Below are 22,767 nucleotides of genomic sequence, written 5' to 3'. Positions count from 1 at the left end.
TACGAATCCTACTATTTCGAAGGCATGGCTCATGAATATTAAGAACGCAGCGTGACGTCAGTTCAATAGAACTTACTGATTTGCTGAACGAGTATGCCTACTTTTTGCATAAGGCGTGGGTTCTTAATATTCATTATGGTTTGTAACTGGTCGCTTTGGGAAGGCTGCGAGGTAAAGTTTAACATTAATGAGCTAAACCATCGCCATAGTAGGAAACTAGGGCGAGAGAAACAAAGGCGAAGTGCTCTCGCCTGAAGGCACACGTTAACTGCCTGTCTCTGCTTTATTGAAACCCCGTGTAGTCATTAGGACAATTATTTTGAAAGAAATCCAACATTTATATTCAGCAAGGACGCATTAAATTGAACAAAAGTGACAAAGATATTTATAATATTACAAAATATTTCTATTTCGAATAAATGCTGCTGAAAAAAAATTAAGCGGCACAACTTTTTTCAAAATTGATTAAAAAAATAAAATGTTTCTTGGCCACCAAATCAGCAGATTAAAGGGTTAGTTCACCCAAAAATTAAAATAATACTCACCCTCATGTCGTTCCACACCCGTAAGACCTTCATTCATCTTCAGAACACAAATTAAGCTATTTTTTGTTGAAATCCGATGGCTCAGTGAGGCCTCCATAGGGAGCAATGACACTTCCTCTCTCAAGATCCATTAATGTACTAAAAACATATTTAAATCGGTTCATGTGAGTACAGTGGTTCAATATTAATATTATAAAGCGACGAGAATATTTTTGGTGCGCCAAAATAAAAAAGTATATAGTGATGATGGCCGATTTCAAAACACTGCTTCAGGAAGATTCGGAGCGTTATGAATCAGTGTGTTGAATCCTCAGTTCGGAGCGCCAAAGTCACGATTTCAGCAGTTTGGCGGTTCGACACACGATCCGAATCATGATTCGATACACTGATTCATTGTGCTCCGAAGCTTCCTGAAGCAGTGTTTTGAAATCGGCCATCACTATATAATTTTTTATTTTGGCGAACCAAAAATATTCTCGTCGCTTTATAATATTAATATTGAACCACTGTAATCACATGAACTGATTTAAATATGTTTTTAGTAGCTTTCTGGATCTTGAGATTTACAATGGCATTGCTGTCTACAGAGGCCTCACTGAGCCAAATATCTTGATTTGTGTTCTGAAGATGAACGAAGGTCTTACGGGTGTAGAATGACATGAGGGTGAGTAATAAATGACATTATTTTAATTTTTGGGTGAACTAACCCTTTAAGTAATAGTTGCATTTGACCAATAATTTTCCTTGACTTTGTTATTAGGACTACTGGATAAAAAAAAAAAAAAAATCAAAATCTGACAGAGATATTGCACTCACAAACAGCACGAGTCCCCTTACATGTTAAGTCGCCATTTTGTGCCAGCATGTTTCTACAGTAGCCCTGAACGGACAAACTGTTCTACGGAGCGCGTTTGCTTGACTAGCTACTCTCTGCTGTCTCAGGGGCCGTTTACATGACACTGTTTTCAACTAAAAACAGAAAACTTTTTAATGCTTTTAGGCCGTTCATTTACACGACAAACAGCACGAGTCCCCTTACATGTTAAGTCACCATTTTGCGCCGGCATGTTTCTACAGTAGCCCTAAACGTGGCCGCTAGATGCTGCTACACATTTACACACTGCACCTTTAATGTATTTATTTCCAGTGTTGAGGGTAACGCACTACAAGTAACTTGAGTTATGTAATCAGATTACTTTTTCAAGTAACTAGTAATGCATTATTTTTTCAATTAACAACAAAATATCTAAGTTACTTTTTCAAATATACTTTTTCACATTTAGTGACTGACATCTCTCCTGTCCCCATGTTGAGAGAAATAAAGTGCAGAGGTGTTGTGTGCCCTGTGTGAACATGATAGTTTTTGTAGTTCTAGACCAAATGTGAACATGCATTTACTCATCTCACTTGAATGAAAACATTCAGTATTCCCCATAATGAATAAAAACAGTGAAATGTTATCTCAGAAATTTCTACTGTACAGGTATAAATATGCATTTCCTTCATCCTGAGGCTTATTCATTTCACTTTTTGTGTGAAAAGGCCTTAACATTTGCTAAAAATAGATTTTTAGTTTTTTGTCATTTAAAAACAAAAAACCAATCACAGTGACGGAAAGCCATGAAGTTGTCCTATTGTAAACCCTTTTTAAAGTTTACAATTGCCATGAATTTTGTAAGTCTTGTTAGAGTCCATATGCTTTGCTATAATCCATATGGAAAATGTGATGAACACACGAAAGGTACATATTCACAAAATCACATTTTATTACATTAGACAGGTTTAGAATTAAATAGATAATTGTCCAACATGAAAAAAGTGCAAATTTTTCGCAAATATAGACTATAAGAAACGCATACAAACAGGCAGTGACAACAAGCAGAAAAACATGTACAAACACTTAAAACAAATAAATAGAATTTCATGACAAAGAAGCACAGTGAACGGTCTTTATCTTATTCTACTCTGAGGCAGCATGAGAGAAAACTGGCAATGCCCTGTTAAAATTGACTGGACTATCAACTCAGCATTTTTAAGCAGCAAATATTGTCCTTGCAACTAACAATAAACCAGACTTTAAAATATTTAAAATCATATATATTGTAGGTTTATGAATAGGCATCCTCATTGCCTGTTCATACAATAGTGTTTGGCTGGGATTCATGTGTAGAGTTGGTAATGTCGACACACGTGTCCCTCTAGTGGTCATTGAGACACCTGCAGTATGTCCCTGTGGTTTGGCAGCGAAGGCACTGGGAACTGGGTGGTCAGGGAGAGCTGCTGAAACTTCTCTGCAGACTCCTACAAGAGCAAATGGAAAAAAGCCATCAGACAGACATTTGGGAGAAGTCCAGCCATGTTGTGCCATCTTTAAAATAATGAATCAGCACAGAATATGTAAGCAGCAATTACCTCTGGCCAAGATAGTGCTGACAGCTTTGACCAGTTGGTGCCCACTTCCTCTTCTCCTAAAAGACCCCTCTCTATTAGCCGTCTTATCAGGAAGAGGAAGTCAGACTTCTGTAATATCCAAGGATAAAGCACTGTTTAACTAACTTTGTTGTTGTAATATAAAACTAAACCTATTACAAATGTTTTTCTATGGAAGCTAGTTTCCACCACTGAATAAAAAGAGAAAGGTATAATTGCGACTTTTCATCTTAAAATTCTGACTTTTCTCAGAATTGCGAGATACAAACTAGCAATTCTGAGAAAAGTCAGAAATGTGAGAAAATGTTGCAATGTTGTTGAAAAACTGGCAATTCTGAGAAAAAAAAAAGTCACTTTTTTCCCTAAAGAATTGTGAGATAAACTCACAATGGTGAGTTATAAAGTCCAATTCTGACTTATTTTCTCACAATTATAAGAAAAAAAAAGTCAGAATTGCGATATAAAATCTTGCAATTACCTTTTTTATTTTATTTTTTTAAGTGGTGGAAACAAACTTCCATAGTTTTCAGTAATTAAAATGAATCTAAAATAAAATAAAGTATAAATATTAAATAAAATAAAATTTTCAGCAAACTTGTATTATACATTTTCTATTATAAAGTCTTGGCAACTAACTGAAAAAATAAATAAGCTGAAGTACTAAAATTACCAATACTAAAATTAAGTTCTACAGAATAAAATTATATATATATATATATATATATACACATACATATCTGTATATCTAATATATTTTTTATTTTAATCAATTAAAAATAAATTAAAAAAAAATTATATATATATATATATATATATATATATATATATATATATATATATATATATATATATATATATATATATATATATATATATATATATATATATATATATATATATATAAACACTTAAATCACACAAACATTTACAGCAATATATCCACAAAATGCACACAGTATAAGAATGTAACAGCTCGGCAAAACTGCATCAACACCATCAAGGTTTACCTCACTATCTGTGGCACTGCAAATGGCAGTCAGAGTGAGTTCACTGAAGAGAAGGTGCAGAGGTGGAGAGGGAGTCCAAACCCACAGAGCTAAAAACTTTTCCAGAAGAGCAGGTCTCTTGTTCCCCTCGGCTGAAAACACCAGAGGAAGCTCCCCAGATACTGCACATGGAAACAAAACCAAACAGACACAACAGGGTATTAATCATTTTCAGTACTGACTTCATGTACCGTTCTCCGTTTTCCATTAATTTTTCTCTCACCAAGTTTGCAGGCCAGCTGAACAGTACAACGCAACAGCATCTGCTCGACCACAGGAGAGAGGAGCTAGGAAAAGATCAGGAGAGAATGTGTAAGAAAGGATCAAAATAAAGGATTACTAGAAACACTGAATGATGTGGATTAAAAAATATTTTGAGTCAAGTTAGTACACTGAATTAGTACGGGAGGTCTGATTACTTTTCGGCATCCAAGTGTCTGTCCCACTCTGTCCAGCAGAGACTCAATCTGATGAACAGTGAAAACCTCCTCATCAGCCCTGGGTCCTACAGACACACTCAGAACCTCCTGAAACATGAGACCAAATGATTTGAGATCTGACATGCTTATATTTAAGAAATTACTGTAAAAAAAATTGCTTACTGCCATCTAGTCCAGGCTGATTAACTGACCAATTCCATGATACTGCTGATCGTTCATTCCATTTAATTAAATTCCAAATTCTACTGATAGCCAGTGTCATTGGTTAACAGTAATAAACAGCTTTATTTATATATTATAGTATTTAACATTTTAAATTAGCCTTTATTAATATTTTCAGTTTTCAATTTAATTTTAGTGTAAGTTTAGTTTTGTTATGTGCATTTGTCATTTTTATTAGAATTAAATAGAAATAAAACTATTTTACTAATATTTCTATTTAGTTTTTTAATTTATTTTCTTTTTCAGTTTTAGTCACTTTAGTAATTCAGCTTAAATTAAGTTTAGAAATGCCTTGGCAACTAAGTGAAATAAAGGTTTTTTGTAATTTATATTTTAACTTCATTACAATTAACGAAAAACACTTTTTAATCGCTTTAGGCCACACTATGTTCACACTAATATGTTTTCGTTTGAAAACGCATCTTTTTCTCTGTTTTTGCATTCTGTCCACCTTGAGATGGTATTTTTGTCAAAGAAAAACTACGCTTTTTGGTATTTGAAAACAACGACGCATGTTTAGTCATGTGACGCATGTTGTGCCAATAGATATGTAGTTATTCCAGCATTTTTGTGCCTTCTATTTACATTAACAGTTTTGCTCAAGATAAATGCTCCTTTGTAAAATCTTCATATTATATTCCAGCAAAGATGACAGAATTTACTGTCCTGAGTGGCAAAATATGAGTTACGTTTTAAACCCAATTTTGAGTGCGACCTGGATGCAACAGTGAGTGATGTGATGTTATGCTAATAAAATGATCATGCCAGAAGAATAGCATGAGAACTTCATTATATCTACTCTCTCTGCATCACTTCGTGAGCTTTTAGTATGTTGTGCGCATGCACAGTAAGGTGATTTAAGCGTTTTCAGACGTTTCAGTGTGGATGAGCAACTTTTTGAAAATGCTAATGTGGATGACCCTCCATTTTTCAAATGTCTGTATTAATGTAGATGTAGCCTTAATTAACAATTACAACACTTCTGATGGCCTTGTCCAAGAATAAAAGAAACATTTTGTTGTTTAGAAAGTTTGACTAATGGTGTATGTCTCATTTCTCATAATGAAATTTTATCATCAACCACCCTTCTCAATTAATCTGTTTTAACATTTACAACTTGTCTGATAACCAATGACCAATAATCACCTTAACTTCAATCATGACTTCTGATCCCAGTGGAACCTTATGGGTGCAGTCTGAAACACATGAGGACCCAGCACTGAGCCCTGAGGCACTCCTCTGGACCTGCTGACTCTTGCTTGATCCCTCGCCCTCTTCAGCATCCAAACTGAAGGCTGAGGGCAGGCTCTTCATCACCCTATCAAACGCACTCTTCCACTCTCTCTTTAGCAATGCTAAGGGAGATATTCAAACAGGAATATTTCAGATCCTTATATTAAAAAAATGGCATGCTATAAAATATGTAATGAGTCTAAATGGAGAATTGTGCTTCATTACTTGTGATGTTGGAGGACAGCCAGCTGCAAGCCTTTTCTGTAGCCAAACGAGTGGTGATGCTCTCAGCTGTGGTCAGGACCTAATCCACAACACAAAAAAAATGAATATCTCCAAGTAAATAACTGATGATTTAGAAGCCTTTTCCTTAAATTAACCATAAAATGAGATGACAAGAGTATCACTGTACAGCAAATTTCCAACCAAGATAAACACTGTTTTTGAGTATTAAGTGGATGGAATTAATGAAGAGTGACTGTTTAACTCACAGAAGAAGAGGTTTCCAGAGGAAGAAGAACTCGGACCGCTCCAGGGGCATTCTCACTGCAGAACCTATCATGAGAGATGTGACTAGTCCAAAACATGTCCAACAACATGATTTACATGTAATGAGAGAAGAGAGCTGCTGACCTGGTGGCTCTCTCCAGAGCCTGCATGCCTGCGTCACACAGCTGAGCACAGATAGAATCGTTTAGTTTGGCCATGTTGACACTCTCCAAACCCAAACTATCTCTGAGAGTTTTCTCTCCACCCTTCACAAGCTCCAACACAAGCGTAGCCCTGCCACACACAGAGTTAGGAAAATATGAAATGATGTAATGCGAATTCAAATTGATTTACATGGACTAACACAGAGGGGGAAAAAAACAAAAAGACTGACTTGATGTGTTTGACGCAGTTGGAACCGACTCTCTCAGCAACAAACTCTACAGTGCGTCTGAGAGATGGGGGCTGGTTGTGAAAGAAGGCCTGTTCCAAATCGACCTGTTAAAACACATGGAAAAACATGGATGGCCTCACATGGATGACATACTCTCAAATCTTCAACAGATGGAAGACTTTTGTTTGCAGCGTACCTGAAGTTTCTGCTGTGAACGGGTGGTGGAGGGTCCCCTCAGTTCTGCAGACGTGGGAGTGATCTTGCGAATCAAGCCTCCACTCTTGGATGTGCTACCAGCCACAAAAGCAGCAAGAAGTTTACGAAACTCTCCTGCCAAAAGAATGACGTAAAGGTACTTCAATCACCCACAACTGGATTTATTCCAACCGAAACTTAGTAAATTTTTTTCAAACGGTACGCTCTCACCTAAATATGGACAGCAAGTCAAGAGAAGCTGTTGGTCCACTAATGGGATGGTGTCCTGAAAAGAAAATATGCAGTATTATACACATTGTGAACTCAGGAAAAAGAAAAGATAAATAAGCATTTCTTTTCCCCCTTAAAAGAAAAATAGCTAAATGCATCCAGAGAAGATGATCAGTGGTCCACTAACCAGCCCCTGAGAGCTTGTATTATTCTCCAGTTCCTTGATTTCTTCCTCTAGATCTGTGCTGAAGAAGAGATCTTCTGGGAAGATTGGGATCTAAAAGAGGGACAGTAACAGAAAGATTTGACAGGCTCATAACCATTCTCTTTGTCCAGGCTGCATGATTTGGTCAATTGCAATTTGATAATTGTTCATCATATTTAATAAAAAAAATTAAATATAAAACACACACACACACACACTGAAACAGCTCTTATCTTCAGTGTATGCAAAAACAAACCATCAAATGATCCCTTGCATCTCATAATTAAGTCCTGTTTAGCCCATGTTCTGCTTTTCTTTACCAAACCCTGCAACCTCTTTGCATTCACACTGGCCTTGACCATAAAACTGGATCCATATCACTATTTAGTAGGGGTGCTGAAATTGTTTCTATGGGGCATCACAATGCAGACGTGGACGATTCTGCATCAATTCAGTAATAGACCATAATCCACCAAAGCCTACTGACGTTTCTCTGACATTACTCGTTGCATATATGCTTCTTGCGCTAACGTAAAATAGCAGAGGGAGTCGAAACACAAAAGTGAGTAATAAAAAAATGCACCCACTATTTTAACATTTACAGCGTGTGTGAGAGAGCCTGTGTGCGTGTGAGCCTTTTTGTAACTTAAGTACACTACTTGAAAGTTTCATGCGCTTTTAGTATTTTCTAGTGTTTATTAGTTCTAAATGCTCCTGTCTTATGCTGTGTTCAGACTTAAGTTTTGTTTGATGTTAGCTACATTCAGGAAAAGAAGCAGAAAAAGGGAGTTCATATATCTGACTGCTTGTGTTCATTGACGAAAATGTAGCCATGTGCAGTAATATTGAAAATGGGTTGTTTGCAATCATGTGGTTCTGGTGACGCGCGAAATACCGGTGGAGGGCAAACAATGAAAATTAGAATGGAAGAGATGGAGAAAAGTCCTTTCTGTGCTGGTTTAGAAAGGTATAAACAGAAAATCACAACATATGTTGGACGTGATCTTTATGTTATGAAGATGAGCGACTTTTCCACTGAATTGAAAGACTTTCCTGCCATCGAGGAGGAAGATATAGAGAATGTGAAGCTGCGTGTTCAGTTCTAATCTGGGTTTGTTTATATCGCGCTGCCTTTCTGCTAGTGAAGTTAGGGCAGTATTTTGATTTTCTGTCGCGACTGTGAAAAATGTCACCATTTTAGGTCATTTATGCTGAATCGAGAATTGCAACAGGAGCTCACATCATCGTTCAAAGAAAAAACTGGACGGTGTAATAAAATTGTTGCCTTTTATACGTGTAAAAACACAGTAAGGGAAGCAGGTTGGGGAGGTGACGGGAAGACGCCGTATATCAAATCTAATAATGTCACTGATTTAACCCACTCCCTATCACTCAATAAAATAATCACATAGCTGAGTGTTTTTGAAAGTGTTGTCTTTGTTGTTGAATCAACTTCTGTCAGCTTGTTAAACATTTATTTATTTTCTACCATATGATGGCTGAAGCAGCAGCACGTGACACTGTTCTCATGGTAACCAGATCAACATTGTGAACGGAATACTACAAAACTGAAGTGAAAACACCAAATTATCATTCAATGGGATAAAATAGCTTCTCTTCCATGCAAACAATACCATGAAGAATGTGGATATTTAACCAAGTCAAAAACAAATAAGGTAAGCAGGTATCCATCTTCATTTCAGTATCAGCAGACGCAAAACACTATTAAAAGGCGACAACTTTTAAAGTTAAAAAATGATATAAGTTATAAAAAACTGTATAAGTTATGTAAACGATATAAACATCTTCTAGGTTCTCAATTTTATCTAATTGAGCAACCATAAACGACACAAAACATACGAATTTTGAGTTTTTGATCACTCCCTGCCCTCCAGACTCATTCACGCTGCTGCTGTGACGTCATGTGCAAACAACCTATTGAGGATGCAACGCATCGTAGAACTGAACTGACATGATAATCGTAATCAAATTGAATCATGAGACCAGTGACGATTCACCTACTATTTAGCGGCATTTTGGTTACATTTTTGACTTGCATTGTTATTTTTTGGGACTTTTTATATTATTATAATATATCAATGTGAAATTATTATTATTTTAAATATTGCAACTTTATTATGCTTTATAATTAATTATGTCCTGACATGATGTGTCAAAAGTTTGTTCAATTGCAAACAAAGCAGGTTACATTGGAAGCGCCCATCTGCAACAGTTTTTACAGAGTAGCAATAGTTTTCTGCCTGGTGTTTGATTTTCAGCCCAGATAAAATGAGACATCTCACCTGGAAGAGCCAGCCCAAAACTGCCACCATGAGCAGCTGATTCATGTAACACAGCTCCCCTCCTCGACCCAACACCATCCTCCTGAAACACACACACAAGCATAATTAACTGCACAATCACACACAAAGATCATCTTTGATGTGCATGTGAAAAACTCACTTGTAGATCTGGAGCAAAAGGCACAGAGCGGTCCTGTAACAAGGCAGAAATGGGCCGATATAATCCAGCATGGACAGGAACTCCACCATCCAGGGCACTGTCAGAATGGTGCGTCTCCGATGCACTGAACTCCTCAACACCGCACACACATCCAGCACAGGAGAACTCTGACAATATGCACATAAAGCAAATTAGGTCCTGAAGAATATATATCTTGCAGGCAAAATTTGGGCCTTCATACAATGTGTACCTTGCTCCGCAGAGTGACTGCAGCGTCCTGTATGTCTCTTGATGGCAGCTCAGAGGTCTGGTAAGGCAGAAAAGAGATGAAGCCCAAAAACTTGGCCAGAAGTCGTGCCGTGAGAAGGACAGAGGAGAAACGTTGCTTCTCATCCTGAAACAATGAGCCCAAAAAATGTGTTTTAAACCCATTCAAAGCCTCTGATTACTTTGGAGTGCTTGAATATTTTGCTTTCTGATCTAACCTGCTGCTCCATGTCTCCATCACCGGTCTCCTCTCCCCGGGCAGGGCTGGCGTCTGGACCGAGGATGGACACCTCGTCTAACTTCAGCAGCTGCTGACACAGACCATCTTTCAGGTGCTGGTTCAGCTGACAGCTAGTACAAAGATGACAGGAATTAGAGCCAAGCATCAAAAACAGATTAAGAGTGAAACCTTAAAGAATCCATGAAATCAAAATGAGAATTTTGTGACTTTTCTGCTTTGATACCATCCATATATGCTACTGTTCTCCTAACAGCTGGCAAAATGTGATTTAAGCAGGTATACACTAGCCTAGCATTCAAAAGTTTAGGGTCACTATGAAAAAAAGTTAATACTTTTCAAAAAGGATCCATTTTATTGACAAAAAATGACAGTAAAGATATGCATAATGTTAAAAAATGCTGTTCATTTGAACTTTATTCATCCAAGAATCCTGAAAAGAGTAGATCAGAGGAATAAATAACATTTTAAAATGTGTTTAAATATTGGTGAGTGATTTGAAAGCATCCTTCATTGTTTTTGCCTAGCATACAAGCTGTGATTTTGCTTTGCTGTAATGTAAACAAATATCTCTTTGTTACAAAAGAACAGAAAATGTTTGCACAGGAATGTAAACTGCACTCAAACTAACTCAAACAGCTGGAGCAGGATTGAAAAGCTTAAATTATGACATCATGAAAGCATCAATTGCACATCTAAAGGTCCCAAAGAGGCCAGTGGCAATAACATTTACCAGCTGGCTGTCTGAAGGAAACCCTTGAAGAACTCCTGATGGCCAGGAAAGGACGGTGGAGGGCAGGGACCAATGAGTCCCTGAGGCTGGACCAGACGCTGCTGCAGGCGCTTCAGGCGACCCAGGCTGTCTGCACCCAGCATGCCCAGCAGATCAGCATCAGGAGCATCACTGGAGGAGCCCAGCACACAAGGGCTCTTACACATCTAGAAAAAGAGACAAAGAGAATATAAATAGAGAATAAGAGAAAATGTAAAAATAATCAGCCATTTTGGCTCACCTGGATCAGCTGCTTCTGGAAGAGTCTGGCAAAGTGAGAATGGCTTCCTGCTGCTGTAAGCTGACTGACCATCATCCTGTGGGTATAAATGCTAAATTTGATTTCCAATTGTGAGATGTTTTCACAATCAAAATGATTGAGGAATGATATGTATATCATTCAAATAAAAAGAACAAAGAATATACTTTTAGTTTTTACTATAAAATATCCCTTTTAAAGCAGGGTTTATGCAGGTTTCAGTAAGTCAAATTTAAGACCTTTTTAAGACATTTTAAGACCATAAAGATTGAAATTTAAGACCTACACGACGCATTACCAAAAATATTAAAATCAAAGAAATTCTGAAAAAATCATTTTATTTCAATGAATTCAGTCATTGAAAAAGCATTAATTTAATTTACAGATAAAGCAGTCACTTTAGTAACCTTCAATGTGCCAAATGCCCAAAGCCTTAGGCCCAAAATGAAAATAGGCTAAAACAAACTTGCCCTCAAATAGAATAGATGTCATCTCATATTTATTTACATTACAAAACAGCATATTAATAGCCTAATAAAGATTGAACAGGCTACTCCAACCCATGTAACAACCAATGTAGCGTGCGCACACACACACACTCACACCAGATAATCCATTTTAGATAGATAGATAGTTACCTCGGGATAATTACAGTATCTATCTAACATGGATTATCTGATGTGTGTGTGTGTGTGTGTGTGTGTGTGTGTGTGTGTGTGTGTGTGTGTGTGTGTGTGTGTGTGTGTGTGTGTGTGTGTGTGTGTGTGTGTGTGTGTGTGTGTGTGTGTGTGTGTGTGTGTGTGTGTGTGTGTGTGTGTGCGCGCCTGCGCCTGCGCCTGCGTGCGTGCGTGTGTGTGTGTGATTTTGGCTTTCATTGAACATTACGGCATACGGCCCGGTAAGAGTACGAATCAATTCCCTCTTTATAAACTCCCCCTATCCAAATCTCCCCATAAGCGATCTTGTTGGGCCCGCAAGAGAACGTCTTCGCGATTACTGAATCAGGGAACATCACTTGGAAGAGATCGCTAATCTCACTGTTGCTATTAAATAAGTGGTGTTTAGTCACCGTGTGTAGTATCCAAAGCACCTCGGCTTTCGATGTGTCAGTCGATCCAAAAGTACCCCGAAGGTTGTTCGACGGAGCTGCGATGATATTGCGCTGGAGACCGGAGGGACCAGGCATTGAGGAGGACGACGGCAGTGGTGAGGCTAATTGGCGCCTTTACACCGCTTCACACCCAGACTCCCTAACTGTTTTTTTTTTTTTTTTGCAAAGTTTGCAGTGAGCCTCGTACCTGGAGCTGGGTACCGCTTGTAACCAACAGCAGAAATCGCTGTGATCTAGCCATGTCTCGTTGAAAGTACACTTTCCCATTTTCCACACGTAGCCGAACTTTAACAAACTCTGAGGAGACGCAGACGTATTTCGCGGGCAGGTTTTGCATTTATCACGGGATTTGTAGTTTTATCACCGCGTATACCAACACCAATATACCCCAGAAAGAACTACGACTCGCTACTTTTTTGCTACTTTGTAATAACTTTCAACAGGTAGCGTTTCTGGAAATGGGTAAAAAAAAATTAAGACCTGACTAAATGAAATTTAAGACCTCGGATGAAAATCTGGCCGTTTTTAAGACTTTTTAAGGCCTTAAATTTACAGTTCAGAATTTTAGACTTTTTAAGACCCCGCGGAAACCCTGTAAAGGATTAGATCACTTTCAAATGAAAATTATCCCAAGCTTTACTCACCCTCAAGCCATCCTAGGTGTATATGACCCTCTTCCTTCTGATGAACATAATCAGAGATATATTAATAAATATCCTGATGCATCCGAGCTTTATAATGGCAGTGAACAGGGTTCACAAGTATGAGTTGAAAAAAAAAAATCCATCCATCATAAACGTACTCCACACGGCTCTGGGGGATTAATAAAGGCCTTCTGAAGCAAAGCTATGCATTTATAAAGCCATTATAAAGCTCGGATTCGCCAGGATATTTATCAAGATATCCCCGATTGTGTTCATCAAAAAGAAGAAAGTCATATACACCTAGTATGGCTTGAGGCTGAGTAAAGCTTGGGCTAATTTTTATTTGAAAGTGAACTAATCCTTTAACACTCACCTGACTCTATTGCCTAATGCTGCCTCAAAATCCCAGCCAGGCTCCTTATGAGAGTCCTCCCATTCTCTGATCAGCCCGTAAAACACATCCCTACAACAGAAGCAGAAAAAAAATAAAATGAACCATATATATATATCCAGGCAACAAAACTGAAATCACCTAAAACATCACATATTTGAAACATATTTATGTTGTTCAGTGTACCTCTGCTTTTTGAACGTGTGAAAGGCCCTATCACTGCTAAAATTGGAGCGGTTATCTGTGGCGGGCTGGAAGGGTACCGAATGAACGAACAAGGGTGGACTGGGGAGCACCTGAGGAAGAGAGGACATGGTTGACCATGAGCTTTCAAAGGTTACTTATTGGTTGCTTTTAAACTAATGCTTACTTTAGCTGTGCAGTTGTCCTGAGCTTGTGCCAGGCGGTCTCTGAGGGATGAGGAGAAAGTCCCCACTCTCTCGTTCTCAGACAGAAGACGCAGAGTGCATTTGTCCAGGTGTGACACCAGCCTGACGAACAGAGAAGACAGAAAGTCAGGCACACTGAATCCAATCTGAAGCAGTGAGAAGTAATGAAACTATAATCAGACTTACTCAAACTGATTCTCCAACACTTTCACAGAAAAATACACACAGTTGTGGACATTTCCCAGGTAAGCTCTCTCCAGCACATCTTCAAGACCATAAATGAACAGGACACAATCAGGACATGATCAAATTAATCACTCAAAACCAGAATAAATATCTAACAGGCATATGTTCAGCTAAAAACAAAAACAGAATGAAAATCATATTGCAATTGTTTTGTTCTATTCCACTATGGAGGCCATTCAATATGATGACAATAATAATATAAAATAAATAATACATTTTATATTAATTTATAAAAAATTAAAATAGGCTGCCCCCTAATAGTCGACTAATCGTTAGTTAGGCTTAGTTGACCAAAAATTGTATTAGTCGGTTAGTCGCAGAAAAAACACAAAAAACTCGTGGCAACGTCACGCAGTCCGTGAGGGACAGATTAATGTATTACAGTATGTCAGGCAGGAAATCAAAACATTCGACCTCAAATATGGCTAACCATTTGAAACATGCAAGTAGTAGCAACTTTACATTGTGCTTGCTCTAATGTTAACCTAGATAAATGTGCGTGTATATAAGTGTGTGTGTGGAGGCTAAAGTATAGCTAGCTTACTGCAAGACATGGAGGCGCCGGCACGATCACTTGCATTTTTTCTGATAACAGCGGAAACAACTTAAAAATACTCAATTTTTGGTCATACAGATAAGAGTAATACACCATTCAAGACTGTAAAGGGTCTTTTATTTGTGTAAACTCACAATAAGAAAACATTGTGCCTTTGTAAAATAAAGAAAACAAACAGGATGCACTTTCTGCCATCTGTGAACTTGAGCGCGTCAAAAAAATAAACCAAAACTCAATGTACACTTGCCTCGCAGATATGAGAAATATATCTATAGAAAGCTTGAAATGTCAAGCGATTGTCAACCAATTCAAGTGGAAAACAAATATTGTCAGATTATTTAACCCTTAAATGCATACCTGGGTCTTTAGTGACCCGGGACGTCATTCACTACCCTCCTCCTCATTTATTTTTTAAAGTCAGACATCAACCTTCTTGGTATTCCTCAATCAATTCATTATAAAGAATATAATAAGAAAAAAATCATAAAATATAAAAGAATGCCTATTTTTGTATTCATTTTTTTGTAAAAATTGTATAGGGTCGCTAACGACCCGAGGTGTGTATGAGTGTACGTATATTTTTTCTGCACAACAATAACTGAATCTTAGATGACGGAATAAGTGCCATTCACCTTTTTTCCCCACAAGGTGGCAATGTCTGATACACAATGATGAAGTGACGACTCATTCAGACAGAAAACAAAATAATAAGAAAAACATGAAATGGCTCAGCAATTTACTGCAGAGCAAGTACTGAACGCAATCAAATATGACTAACTGTCACTGGATGGATCTGGTGAAGCTGTTAGCGATCGAAATATTGATTTTGAAGATGTTTAAAATGATATAGTTTTGAGAATACGTTTGAGATTGTGAATGGGCTCATATTCGTGACCTCAAACATAAAAATAGCCTATTATTTGCTGAATTTACTGGGAAATGAGCTCTGACGAGGACACTGGTGATGGCATAAAACATCTGCTCAAACGGAGCCCTTTCAAGCTCCAAAAGGTAACAAAATATGATTTATTTTATTCCTCTGTAATTGTTACTATAATATCAGAAGAGTTTTATATTATCGCGACAGGTAGAGATCCTTCTGCGTTAAATATAGATCCGGGTCGCTAAAGACCCGAATATGTAAGAATGATTGGCGAAACAATCATGCATTTAAGGGTTAATCTGTATGAACCGTGCATATAGGTGCATGATCCACTACTGCGGAGATGACGAGTCAGCATTGTTGACTTAATCTTTGCAGCCGAAAACAGAAAACATCAATAAATTATTAAAATGTTTAGACAGTCTCCTTGCTGTTTTGTTCGACACACTCATAATCATTACTTTTGCCGGTGTGCTGTGGCAAGTTTTATGCATGTGCTTGAGCGCTGATTAGGCTATGTATTATACAGTATATAGTCAATTAAAGGTTCATTATCATGATTTAAAGGCTTATTAATATACACGTGCGATTAGTTGACTAATCACTTAAATGAGCAACTACTAGTTGACTGGAAAAATCTTTAGTCGCGGGCAGCCCTACAATTATTCCAATATTACTGTTACAATAATATTGTAATGTAAAAAAAAAAAACAAACAAAAAAAAAAAAAAGTATTTAAGAATTTTATTTTACAGTAAAAATAAAAGCCCAAAAAAAGTGTTTCAGCTAATTTAGTTTCCGGTACAGAATAATGCATGAGTAATGCATTTTTAAAGCTGTACTCTACTAGCTCTGTGCTGACAGCAGGATTATGAAACGACTCATCTTTATGACATCTCTTCAGCACGATTTAACATGTAAGCGTAGCCAAAAGCCTTAAATAATTAAATAAGCTTTTAAATACTGACATACCTGGACTGTCTTCACACACACTGATTCCTTCCTCTGCAGATTCAGAGACGGACACACCACGAGATGTCAGGAGCTGCAGCACGAAGAACAGCTCCAGGAAAACACACGGAACCAGATTCTCTACAAGCAAAATGCATTAAAACTTAAAACAGACGAAGCATTTTATTAACATATGCTTATGCCGTTCAAAAGTTTAGGTTTGGCAGTTCTGCAAGAGGCTCATCCACACCAACCAACAATACTGCTCCGTTTATTGTAAGTGTGTGTTGCAGTTTTGTCGTCTGCCGCTTTAAATTCTCGAGCTCTTTAAAGCTGGGTGGATTCTGATTGGCTGTCGTTCTGAAAGTGATTCCAACGATATCGTTTCTCTGTGCCATTATAATTGTGGTATGAACGATTTTTTTTAATATATGTTTCTCCTTATTGTTAAAGTTATTGAAAAGGTGTATTTGGCAATGATTTTCAAAAGAAAAGAAAAAGAAAATGCAAACTTTGATCAACTATAAATGAGTAAAGCAGTATACAGCACCCTCTGCAGGCCACTTACCTGAAATGCAGGTACAATACAGCTCCGCCAAGAGATCCAACTCTGATCTGTGTGTAACTTTGTCAGGGTCAGGGCAAGGTGACTTGGGGTCAGGGGTCACTTTTGACCCCTGCCTTTGCACTGTTTTGGTTGGGGTACAAATGGCGGGGGTGGTTTTCAGTGGAGAGCTGGTCTGCTGGGCAAGTTTAGACCTAGAGAAGATGAAACTGCAAATGATGACAGAGAACCACAGAAATATATTCTTACAACATAACCCAACAAACCTTTCTCTCCTGAGCAACTCTCTCTCTTCCTGCAGACTGAGAGGACTGCCGCCGGTCAGTTTGGCCCCAGCGCTCTCTGGTATGGTAGGTGGACTGGCAGGTAGGCTGAGCGGGGTGGATGTGAAGCAGCTCTTAGGTTTAGAGTTGGGCCGCTCTGCACTTACAGGAGTTGGGTTAATTCTCCGTGAAGGTTTGGTTGCTCTGGAAAAACAGCAGAAATGTTTCATTTGATCTTTCATATTACATTTATTATGTAATTGCAATGAATACACATTTGCATCACTAACTGGAATATTCAAAACATACAAAATTAAAATACAGAGAGGATCTAAATTGTTTGATTAGCATGCTCAATTTCCTTAAAAAAAGTATTATTTTAAAAATACATTAAAGCTGTCATGAAATTGAATTTGCGTTTATCTTTCCTTCCCTATTGTGACATATTCAATTAAAACGCCTCACAATTTTTTTTTTTTTTTTTTGATTTTGTCCATTGAGAATTGACTGGATCGTTGATGTTTGTTAATTTCTGTAACTGACAGGAAACAGAGGAAAAAATGTTGACAACAATAGGTCTCCTTTTGTTTTTTGCTCAATGTTTTTGTTTACAATGGCATATGATTTGAAAAAAAAAAAACAATGTGCATAGATAAATCATTTATAATGAACTGCAATATTCCATAAAAAAATTGTCCATTTTAATTTCACAGTGACTTGACAATTATTTATATTTTACATTTTTATGGGGGGCATAATGTAGAAATATCAGAGTAATACAACTGTCTTGATATTATAATGATGAAAATAACAACTTAAGAATTAAATTTGGCATATTTTTATCAATTTTGCATTTTTATTATGTCTTGGAGGGGGAAAAAAAATATCATTTTACTAAAACTGGAAATTATAAGATAGCAGACCCTTATGACTGTCTGTATGGGACAATAAGTCTTCTAAAACGTTTAGATAATTTGACTTTTATAACCAAGCTAGTCAAAGTCAATTAACACACACATATATACACACACACATACATATATATATATATTTTTTTTTTTTTTTAGAGAGAGAGAGAGAGAGAGAGAGAGAGATAGTCAAACCAAAATTTATTTCAGACACCTTGAACATTTCATTCATTAATACAGTTTAGCAAAGGGTCCGAATAATTTTTGGTCCCAAATTTGTATCAGTTTTACTGGTAGTCCACTGTATGAGAGAATATAGAATATACAAAAGAATTTTTGGATATAATATGTCACAGTTTACTTTATTTTGCTATCCTCACTTACATAAATGAACTATAGTGTCCTGAACCCACTAGTAAAAATATATCAAAAATGTCTGAATAATTTTTGGTTTGACTGATATATATCATTATTTAAAATATACAATAATAAAATATTTTTTTTAATTTTTATTAGATTTTATACACACACACACACACACACTTGTATACATAAACAATCATAAATATACTTAACTGCCATATAATTTTATCATCATTTTATTTTATTGTCAATAAATGAGCTTGAAACGGGTATGAAGTTTTTTTGAAAGCCATTTGAACCCAAAATGAACATGATACAAATGCATTTTCTGTGGTCCGAGTCGGAGTGCCCCCCGCAGTGTTTCACACTCACTTAATTCTATCGAACTCGGAATTTGGATTTTCCCAGCTCGTTCTTGGAAATAACGTCTGGAACGCCATTCAAAGTCGACCTGTGAACCCAACCTAAGCGCAATGCGTCATTTGACGTCACTTCCAAGATGTTGGCAAGTCCTGCTTCCAATGAGCATTGGTAACGTAACATATAACATTAGACATTAACATTAGTTTTTGTAATAATACCTTCATTTTTGCTTTTTGTCAGCTGTTTTCAAAGCGATTTTATGTAGTTTTTATTCTGTTTTTGCCATAATTGACACAAAAACACAATATTGTTGTGGCGACATCATGTGGTCAACATGTTAACATCTGATTGACTGGAACTCACTGAGGACTGAAGTGGGGCATTTAATTTTGGATATTCCCACATCCAACCCCATATGGAAAGCAGCGTACACGAAAAAGTTTTCAACTAAAAATGGAAAACTTTTTGTTTTGGCCGTTCTTTTACACGCCAACGGCGTTCTGGGGGCTTGAAAACGGGTTTCAAAGTGCAAATTTAAACAGTTATCTCTGTGTAAAAAACAAAAACACGGATCTGTGAAAACGGTGGCAGCATGCACATTACTTGTACTTTTACATTTTTTAAAAAAATTTTTTTTCTTATATTAGTCACTGATTCATCACTTACACTGGTGAAGACTGGGCGGCACCCACTGGAGGAAAGTCTTCCAAATTATTGAAGTTGAGCTGCACCTGTGTTGGAGGTGACACCGGTTCAATCCTGGCCACACCTCTACTCCTCCTGCCGCCACCTTCCCAGCGAACTCCTTCCTCCGACACAGCAACGCGAGTTCCCGTCTGTCGGCTGGATGAGCACCCCCCAAACCCCCCACTCCTCCTGCGGCCTTTGTGCTGCTGTGCAGAGGGGCTGGGCTGGGTCTCTGGGGGTGACGTCATGAAGTCGCCAAGACTAGCACGCTGGGCGGAGCGGCGCTCGGAGGGGGTGTTACGGGGAGCAGGGCTCCAGACAGAGCTGAAGGAAGGGCTGCTGAAGGCGCTTACGCCACTCAAACACTGAGAGCCGGTAAATGGGGTCTCCTGCTCACCCCTCCCACCCACCGGGGATGAAGACAGGGCAGGAGAGAAGAGCTGGACTCGGCTGGCGCTACGCATACCCTGGACTGGTGTGGATTTGTTGCCTCTCCGATCAGAAGAGTGCTGCGTCCTGACAGATCTGGAGGTGCTGGGGGTCTTGGCTGGTGTGGTGGGGCCATGGGTCAAAGTCTGACTGCTCTGCTCTCGCAAAAAATTCAAAAGGAAAGGCACAAACTCCTCTTTGCTGACCTTGGATTCACAAACCTGCCGAAACAAAAAGTTTCATCGTTGAGTTAAAAATTGAGCAAAATGAATTAAACTTTAGTTTTAGATTTTTTACATTAAATTATCTGGCAAAATATGTAATTTCTCAGCAAAAGAAATGCATATTTATGTCATAAACATCTATATGAAAATCATGGGTGTGAGAAATTCTTCACTAAATTTTAATTATATCTTAATAATATATTGCAATAAATATAACATCATGCCAGTTATAGTTATGAAGCTTTATGTATGAAATATTATAACTCCCTAAATAAGTTACTTCTCTTTTCACAGCAAAAAAAAAAAAGGATTTTGTGTATATGAAACATAACCCAATTATCTCTTTTTAACATTATATTATTAGTGTTGTTATCATTAACTTAAACTATTATTATTTGTTTTCTGTAACTGAAATAAAGCTGAAATAATGAAATATTTTTTTATTATTTCAGCTTGGCAACTAAATTAAAAATTAACAAGTTTAAGATGAAGTAGTGAAATAACTAAACTGATAAAATAATAAGTTAACGCTAAACAGAAATGTAAAAAAAGACAAAAAATAAAATTACTAAAACTTAAATTAAATGAAAATGAAAACTGCTGATTCAAATATGAAAGCTAATTCAAACTAATAAATACTACAACAATTGTATTTAAATAATAGTAAAATAACACTATTATACCTTGTAAATAAGCCTTTTTAACACAAAAACACTAAAATTATTCAATTATAAGTTACTTTTCTTTTCACAGCAAAAAAAAAAAATTTGGATTTTTAATTATCTCTATTTAACATTATATTATTAGTGTTGTTATCATTAACTAAAACTATTATTATTTGTTTTCAGTAACTGAAATGAAGCTGAAATAATAAAATATTTTTTATTTATTATTTATAACAAGTTTAAGATGTAGTAAAATAACTAAAACTGACAAAGTTAAAGCTAAACAGAAATGTAAAAAAAAAAAAACCATTAACATTATATTATTAGTGTGGTTAACATTAACTAAAACTATTATTATTTGTTTTCAGTAATTAAAATAAAGCTGAAATAATAATATAAAAAAGGTCACTTTGGCAATTAACTGAACTTAAAAAGTTTAAGATGAAGTACTAAAATGACTAAAAGTGAAAGAAAGAAATTAAATCTAATTAAAATAAAAAAGAAAAACGTAAGTTACTAAAAACTTAAAATGAAAAAAAAAAAAAAACTAACGTTAATTCAAACAAATAAATACTAACGTTACTACAATTGTAATAGTAAAATAACACTTTTATACCTTGTAAATAACAAGGCTTAGTTTTTACTAAAATTGCGTTTTAACACTAAAACGTTTCAATTATGTTAAAAAATATTGAGAATGTTATATTTTCAAATTATCATAATAAACAACACATTATGAAAGGTATTTAACGTTATATCCCCAAAACAGTCATTATTTTCCCACCAAAAAGAAACTTTCCCACTTATTGCTCGAGGATATTCTGTGGCATAAAAAGTTATCATATAAATGTAAAACATAAATTTAACTTAAAAACAAAACTGTAAATACCCACATAACAATAAAGCGACTCATTTAATGGCTGTTTGCTAACGTAGCTACAGACTAGCTGACTGAATTTCAGGAAAACAATCCCTCTCACACTCCGCTAGGCAGTGACAGAGAAACAGCACAGCATTAGAAAGAAAACACAGTATTAGAAAGAAAACTAATGTAAATTCTTACGTGTTGTCCTTTGAGCCAGATCACTGCCTCGCTTAACTCCACTTTACTGTGCAGTAACGATTCCAAAAGAGCCGCCATTCTTCTCTGAGGATCATGAGGGTGACGTGCCTCTTGTCAGGGACGGGATTGGCTGAGGAGTACAGCGCGCGCAAACCTCAACAACATTGCCAGTACTTCAAAATAAAAGTTCGGAGGCGATTGTACCTTCCATTTCATAGATATACACATATCTATGCTTCCATTTGATTACGGAGTAAAAGTTTTTCAGAGAGGGTCTAATAACCAATATACAGAAACGTTATCTTTTTTTAAAGATTAAAATTAACTTTTTTAAAACTTGTTTTAAAAGGTTTTATGTGTTTTGGATATTTTTCTTTTTGTTAGGCAATTGATGTGCCCTACAATTTTTCCACACACCTGTTTTGTACCTGGATGTCCATTATTAGTCAAAGTCAAAGTTTATTTATAAAGCACTTTTTTAAAACAACAAGTGCGGCTCTTTTGGAATCGTTAATTTCTAGGAGTAATAATAGATCATAAATTATCCTGGAAACCACACATAACACATGTATTGTCAAAAATGTCAAGAACCATTGCTATATTACATAAAATCAAGTATTTCCTAAACAAATTTACAT

General features: G+C 36.6%; 1 protein-coding gene across 1 annotated transcript; it reads right to left on the bottom strand.

The window, feature by feature from the left end:
- Positions 1-2,287: 2,287 nt before the first annotated feature.
- cdan1 (codanin 1) lies at positions 2,288-22,285 on the bottom strand. Its single transcript, XM_048192324.1, has 28 exons — positions 22,130-22,285; positions 19,728-20,398; positions 17,431-17,631; positions 17,168-17,358; positions 16,621-16,740; positions 14,151-14,229; positions 13,946-14,066; positions 13,762-13,871; positions 13,558-13,647; positions 11,412-11,487; positions 11,132-11,337; positions 10,379-10,511; positions 10,144-10,287; positions 9,894-10,060; positions 9,734-9,815; positions 7,413-7,502; positions 7,226-7,280; positions 6,996-7,129; positions 6,800-6,903; positions 6,550-6,699; positions 6,408-6,471; positions 6,142-6,220; positions 5,830-6,038; positions 4,441-4,548; positions 4,245-4,308; positions 3,983-4,143; positions 2,958-3,065; positions 2,288-2,846 (listed from the first exon to the last, which is right to left on the bottom strand). The coding sequence occupies exons 1-28, from the start codon at positions 22,205-22,207 to the stop codon at positions 2,751-2,753; spliced, it is 3,891 nt and encodes a 1,296-aa protein (XP_048048281.1). The 5' UTR covers positions 22,208-22,285; the 3' UTR covers positions 2,288-2,750.
- Between the last annotated feature and the right edge of the window lie 482 nt (positions 22,286-22,767).

This window comes from Megalobrama amblycephala, linkage group LG5, assembly GCF_018812025.1.
Source record: "Megalobrama amblycephala isolate DHTTF-2021 linkage group LG5, ASM1881202v1, whole genome shotgun sequence".
NCBI lineage: Eukaryota > Metazoa > Chordata > Actinopteri > Cypriniformes > Xenocyprididae > Megalobrama > Megalobrama amblycephala.
Note: the sequence above shows the minus strand (reverse complement) of the source record. Positions and strands in the feature narration are given on the sequence as shown.

Bases quoted from the DNA above. Each gene is read 5' to 3' on its own strand.
- cdan1 (XM_048192324.1), bottom strand. From the start codon at position 22,207: ATGGCGGCTCTTTTGGAATCGTTACTGCACAGTAAAGTGGAGTTAAGC. The intron at 10,288-10,378 runs GTTAGATCAGAA...TCATTGTTTCAG, and splicing joins ATGGAGACATGGAGCAGCAG to GATGAGAAGCAACGTTTCTC. The intron at 7,503-9,733 runs GTGAGATGTCTC...TCCCTCTTTTAG, and splicing joins TTTTGGGCTGGCTCTTCCAG to ATCCCAATCTTCCCAGAAGA.